At 60.4% G+C, this 6,709-nt stretch overlaps 1 protein-coding gene across 1 annotated transcript in view; it reads left to right on the top strand.

Moving 5' to 3' along the window:
• LOC102477001 (uncharacterized) overlaps positions 1–6,709 on the top strand; it is a 31,095-nt gene that overhangs the window by 19,908 nt on the left and 4,478 nt on the right. The window contains exon 6 of the mRNA XM_014587448.2: positions 832–876. Coding sequence (XP_014442934.1) covers positions 832–876 — 45 coding nt within the window. The remainder of the gene's footprint in view (positions 1–831; positions 877–6,709) is intronic.

Below are 6,709 nucleotides of genomic sequence, written 5' to 3'. Positions count from 1 at the left end.
AGCCGAGTGGAACCGGAGTTCGGCCCCGCCACTCCCCACGCTGTGGCAGCTGCTGTCCTCTGTGCATCTGGTGAGCGAGAAAGCGCGGGACCTGCAGAGATGGGGACGGCGCTGGGTATGAGGCTGAGGGCTCCTGGACTGGAGGCAGAGGCCGAGGCCACCCCTGCAGAGCAGCCCCCCGGGGCCGAGGCCCGCCTGGTTCCTGCGGATGTGTATTCTTGTGGAGGTGGTGGTGGGAAGCTTGGGCTAGATGGGATGTTTAGGGTGCACCCGAGAACTGCAGCAACCCTGGTTCCCGCCAAGCATCAAGACGGTCCGCAGCGGTGGGCGTGTGTAGCTTCTCACGGCGGCCGCACACTCTCTCCAGGGCCGGGAGCCCTCCGCGGGCGGGCAGCGTGCGCCTTGGCCACAGCCTTCGTCCCTTTCATAGCCATCGTGAGCGGCTTTGATCCCCCTGAACCAGTATGGAAGCCGGTCCGGGCTGGACGATCAGTGATCGGGGAGACTGCCCCGAGGGTGGCCACGTTCGTGCAGCACATCGAGGCCTCCCCAAATCCTCCCCAATGTCCCGGGACTTCTGATCTCCGTGACGGATGACAGCATCGTAAGGACGACCACGGCTGCGTGGGGTCCTACAGCATGGGAGTGGGGCCCATGTCCGAAATCTGCATTTCAAATTCCTCAGCTCAGTGGCCCAAGGCGCTAAGATCTTTTTGCATAAGACTTTGTAGAAGTCAAGCCCAAGAGGGTGAGGGCCAGGTGGGACATTTGCTACTGGATAGCGAATGTCTGAGGGCTTGTGTGTCTGAGTGGGACTCTCCCTTCTTGCAGGGGAAGGGCCTGTGCGCTCCCCTGGCTGTCCGCTGGATCGTCAAGGTAACACGCCATCCACCTCCGTGTTGGCACGAGGAAGTCGGAATTTGCAGTATTTACTAGACAGTAAGCATGTTGATAATGAAGACCACTGTTACCCACTGGCACTTTGCGAATAATATTGCCCCCGTCACCCTCGCATCAGCCTCCTCGCCGAAATAAGGGAAAGTAACAAGCAAGGGCCATGAGGGTAACAGGAGGGAGGGCACACGGCGAAGGGCGGCGCGGAGAGAGGGCCCGAGTTCTCCGGGACGGCCGCTTCCCATCCTTTGGGGAACAGAGGGAAGGTCGTCAAGCCGCGCTTTACGTTTTCAAGCACGGAGGGTGACAGAGGGTGGGCAGGGCTCAGGAAGGGCAGGGGTGGGCGAGTGCAGGAGGAGCTGGCCAGAAGAGACAGTTTCCAGCGGGCAGAATTTCAGAGGCACCTCTTTCTTTCCGTAGCTGTCGAACACACAGAATGTGAGAATATTTCCCCGGTCTATGACAGAAAGGACCAGACTGGAGATGGGACTTCTGTCCGGAGGGGCTGCTTCCTCTAGCTTGCATTAACCTCGTTTCCCTTTCTACCTGGGGACACGCACACCAGGGTGTCAGGCCTCTTCGCAGAGTTGAGGGGTGCGGCTCATCGGTGAGAAGAGGGCGAAGTGTCTTTCTTGGTCTCCATTCTGTAAACACTGGGGGAAGAGGAGAAGGAAGACGTCTCTGTCTGTCCCTGCTCCCGAACTGTGGGAAGAGGGTGAGAAGTGTTCTCCTTGCCCTCTGTCCTCTGAACCTGGCCAGTGGAACAGCCCGGTCACCCAGCGCTTGTCAGGAGCAGTGCGTGGTGATGGGTAGCTCAGCAGGCACCCAGCCCGTGCACACTGGCCTAGACCCTGAACCTGCACGAACGCAAAGGCCCCACCTGCTGCCTTCCCCGTGCAGGAATACACCTGTGCAGACCATGCAGGCCGGCTCCCTGAGGGCCGCTGGGCTTCTCCTGAGGGTGTCCAGCCTCCACGGGTGTCTCCCCAGTGTGCCAGGTGGTGGGGGCACTGTTCCCACCCATTGTCCCGTCTGTTCTAAGGACAGGGGAATCTACGACTCTCGTTGGCCGAGAAGAAAAACGCCCCAGAGGAGAAGAAAGTGTGTATTTTCTCCAGCTCGGTCCTCCCCTAGTACTTCCGAGCCACTAACTGAAACTGGGAGTGAGCGCCATCGGGTCTCGTAGGCGCTTGGGTTCCCACGTGACAGTGGGAGTCCCTGGTCCCAGGACCCTGTGGGCCCACGGTGTACACAAGAGGGTCTGGCCCACTTCACGTGCCCAGGCAGGCCTGGAAAGGCTCTGTTCTCGGGTCATCCATGCTGGGACCTGAGGGGTCAGGGCAGCATCACTCCCTTCCCCACGAATGTGGAAAACCCTGAAGGGAGGACGGAGTGGGGTCCCTTGTGCTCCCTGCCCGGGCAGTCGGGGTGCCCCCACTCCTGGCCCTTAGAGTGCACCAGAGAGCAGCCCTGGGCTCCGTCCGTTGTTCGAGAGCTTTCACCTCTGCACGCGGCAGTCGGGACCCTGGGAATGAAAGCACATTGTGTCCTGGAGCACAAGACAAGACGGAGTCTGCAGCCCTTGCCTTCCCGGTGGGAGGAAGGGGAGTCGCGGGGTTCCCGGCCAGCATGCCACGGCTCCCTCGATTCCCTCTCATTCTCCAGGACACCTGTCCCCTGTGGATCCAGGCTTTGCCGTCCTCCCACCAGAGCCCACTTGTCCTCTGAAACCCGTGGATGCTGGGCGCTCCTCCCTCTCTGTTCACCGACCAGGTGTGACCAGCGCCGGCCCACACAGCTTCCGCTTTGCCAAGGCCTGGGCTGTTCTCTTCCAGTCGGGTGATTCCTATCAGAGTAGCCATGGGCAGTGGCTGTGGGTCTTGTGTGGACGCCTGGGGAGAAGCCCTGTCACGAACGAGAGTGAGCAAACATTTACCTCCAGCTTCGGCCTCAGTGGGCCTTCTTCCAAGATGGAGCAGGCAGGTTTCTGAGTTCCGTCCCTCTGAGAAGGATGCACTCAGGTGAGGCCTAGCCAGGAAATCCGCTCCTGGACTCCAGCTCCATCAACTCATTTCGTGGCAAACTGGAGCATCCCGGTGTCGACACGGACATTGAGGAGCGCCCGAGAAGTCCCTGGCAGTGCAGACAGGGGACACGAAGGGGTGTGATGAGGAGGGAGTTCCAGGGCCTGTGAGCATGGGCGAGGGATTCTGGAGGTCTCCAGACCAGGTTTCATAGGGTAAGATGGCTGGTTACACAACTGGCCCCGCGATTGAGCTCTGTCCGGGTCCCTTCCCGTCCCCAGAGGTCGGCTGGCCCAGAGCCTCGACCTTCTACCCAGGTGGCTGGTCTTCCTGGGGGCCAGCCTGCATCTCCATCTCCAAGCCATCTAGGGGTCACAGTCACCTCATTAGCGTAACAGAAACTCCTGCCACTGGAAATTCCAACCCGGGCCAGGGACAAAGACCAGGGGTGTTCTTTATTTATGTATTTATTTAGGTTTTTGCCAGAGGGTGTGTATGCTCACTGAGGAGAAACAGAGACAGCGAAAGTGACAAATCGGCCCTAGGGGCATGGCCACGCTGCACTCCCTCCTCCTCCTCCTCCTCCTCCTCCTCCGTCCTCCTCTCGGGATTTCAGGCACACATGCACTGGGTGTGACCTTCAGGCCACAAGGCTGAGCACTAGAACAGCGGTCCACCATGCGGGGTCCAGGCGCCAACCACCACACTACCCCGGCCCCGGCCCCCGTGTTCTTTCTTTGCTTTTTTTTTTTTTAATCACCACAGGAATGTGAGCTGGCCTGAGAGCGAGAGGGAGAGGGAGAGGGAGAGTGAGGGAGAGAGTGAGGGAGAGAGTGAGGGAGAGAGCAGGGAGAGAGCCCTGTCGATGGAGGTGGTCCTGCTGCAACCCTGCCCCCCTTTGAGCATCTCCTTGGGATTCTGCCATACTCGCACACACACACAGGACCTGATGTGCTTCTCAGGCCGTGGGGTGGGTCTCGAACCAGCCGGCCATGTGGGACTCAGCTCCTTTAACCACAGGCCACTGGGCCCGCCCATGTATCGCTTTTGTGTCCTGTTCCTATGGAGGCTGGTCTGCGGAGAGCTCAGGGAGAGCCGCAGGTGGCCTCTGCCCAGGCCCAGGCTGGTGTCTTCTGACACTGGCTAAGAGCTGACAGTGAGGAGTAGGTCCCTGGTCACAGTGGGGAGAGACATGGCCTGGAGCCTGGGACTGCTGGGGACACCTGCCCACAGACACGGGAGTCCCCTCTGGCTTTAGCTCCAGGGCTCTCCCCTCACTGTCACCCTGGGCCCTCTCCTCACTGTCACCCCGGGCCCTCTCCTCACTGTCACCCCGGGCCCTCTCCTGAGTAGGTCCCTGGTCACAGTGGGGAGAGACATGGCCTGGAGCCTGGGACTGCTGGGGACACCTGCCCACAGACACGGGAGTCCCCTCTGGCTTTAGCTCCAGGGCTCTCCCCTCACTGTCACCCTGCGCCTCCACCTCACGGTCACCCCGGGCCCTCTCCTCACTGTCACCCCGGGCCTTCTCCTCACTGTCACCTGGAGCCCTCTCCTCACTGTCACCCCGGGCCCTCTCGCTGCCACCCTAACCCTGCAAAGCCGAGGTCCTGGCACCCTCTCCTCTCTGCCTGGCATTGGCTGTGTTTCTGGGAAGAGGAGCCTGGAGGCATAGCTTTCACTTTCTTTTCCTGGAAACCAGGGCTCCTGGGCTTGCTGCTTTCTTCTCTGCCGTTGGTCGGATTCCTGTGAGGGTGGGGAGAAGCAGAGGTGATTTAAGTCCTGAGAGTGTCCAGGCACGGCTCAGACCTTGGGGTGGTGGTCACGGCTGTCTCTCGGGGACCCACGAGCACGTGGCCTGGTCCTGCGAGGACGCACCCTACAGGCTGCAGGGAGCCCCGCGGACACTAGGTCTGCCCGTTGCTGGGGACCCCGGGCTGCGCTCTGACCAGAGTCCCGTCCCTCCGAGCCGGTGAGTACGGGCACACTGGCAGGGGCTGGCTTGGTGCCAGCCCCTCCCTCCTGGTCCTACAGGGCCCCCGGGGCTGCGGGTCTGAGGTGGGGCGGCCTTGTGTTCAGTGCAGGGTGGTGAGGACTCCGACCCGCGCAGGGGACTGTGTCTGGGGCCTTCTCGGAAGGCAGCGGTAAGGGAAATGTCACTCTTCTGCAGGGGCGTGGGTGGAGAGGGCGTGTCCGTGAGGACCTGGGGCCCAGTGCCCTCCGCCTAATTCTGAATACCTTTTGGTTGGAGGTCAGGGGAGAGACACGGAGCCCGCGTGTCTGTCCCCGCCCTGGCTCACCTCTCCCACCCGGTCGCGGCCTGCCCTCTCCTCCTGAGGCTGTAGGGCCTGGCTGCCTCTCCTCTGCCACCATCTTTGCTTCTTAATTCAAAGGCGGAGACATGGTGAATGCCTGTGAGGAGGAGGGGAGAGCCGTGTCCGGGCGCAGACCTGAGCTTTGCCTAATGTAAATGCCCCACGTCTCCCTGCTCACACTAGGGGACACCCCACCAGCACTGGAGGTGACGACCGGGACCATGCAGAGTGCCCTGCCCTGGCCACTGCAGCTTCCTGTCGCAGCAGATAATACTGAACTAACACGAGTGGTACTAACAAAAGGTCACACAGGCAGGCAAGTGGGGTGCGAGATTTGCTCAGGACACAGATGTGGGTGTCCCCATCGGCCCTCTGCAATCTGCCCTCGGGCTCTCACTCTCCTTCTCGCTCCGTTCTCAGGATCTGTTTCCATGAGGGACTCATGCCCTTCTGCGTGTTCCCGATCCCCCTTAAAACGTGACGGCCCGAGGGCATACTGGGGTGCAATGTCACCGTGCCCTGGCCCTGGCGGTGTGCCACGCAGTGCCCAGAGCCACCTGCTTTGGCACCTTTCCTCCCCCAGAGGGACCAAGGGACACTCAGCTTCCATTTTCTTAGAGAGGAACCCCAAGGCCCTAGCAGTCCCCGTGTCCACAGGAGCGCTCGGCCTGCACCAGGGATAGCACAGTCCAGCAAGCTTCTTGGAGGGGGGAAAAGCTGCCCTCGTAATCTCATACCTGGGCTCAGATCGCTCCTTCCTGACCTTTCTCACCTTCCCCTGTCACGGGGTGCAGCAGGGTCTGCCAGGCAGCTCCTGTGGACAGATGGCACCCCCCTCGTGCCCAGAGGGTGCCACCGCCAGGTGCCCAGGTCCCAGGCCTCGCAGCTCTGCCCTCTCTCCCTGAGGGACCTGGGTCGGGGTCTCACACCTCTTTACAGATAGTTCTGGGGCCCTGACTCCAACTGTCCTCTCATGTGACTGCAGATCCAGGACTCAGAACCCACTTCATTTCGTCACCATCGGAGAAAGTGGCAGAGGGGCCTCATTATCATAGCTGGCCTTCTAGGACACCCTTGGTCCCGCTCTGGTCTGGGCAGTCCCTCCCTTCTGTGGGTGACATTCCCCGTCCGAGGCAGCCCTCGCTGGCTCCTCCCTGCCTGGGTCTGGCCCCTTTCCTGCACAAGCTGGAGCAAGGGGTGAGCGGGTCCCAGGACAGCAGGCTGGGCCCAGGCACACCCCTGTGGGCGTCTGGCCTGTTCTCGTTTTCCTTTTCTTAGTTCTCTCTCTGTGTCTCCTTTTTCTTTCTTCTTCCTTTCTTTTTTCCTCTTTCTTTCTTTTTCTTCTTTCTCCTTCTTCTTTTTCTTTCCCTCTCACTCTTTCTTCCTTCCTTCTTTCTTCCCTTTTCTTCTTTCTTTTTTTGAGATTGTATTTTAGACTAGTTCTAGGCTTACAGCAAGAATAAGAAAAAGGTGTAG

This window comes from Tupaia chinensis, unplaced genomic scaffold, assembly GCF_000334495.1.
Source record: "Tupaia chinensis unplaced genomic scaffold, TupChi_1.0 Scaffold000214_1, whole genome shotgun sequence".
In the NCBI taxonomy this organism is placed as follows: domain Eukaryota; kingdom Metazoa; phylum Chordata; class Mammalia; order Scandentia; family Tupaiidae; genus Tupaia; species Tupaia belangeri.
This window is presented reverse-complemented; position numbering and strand designations above follow the sequence as displayed.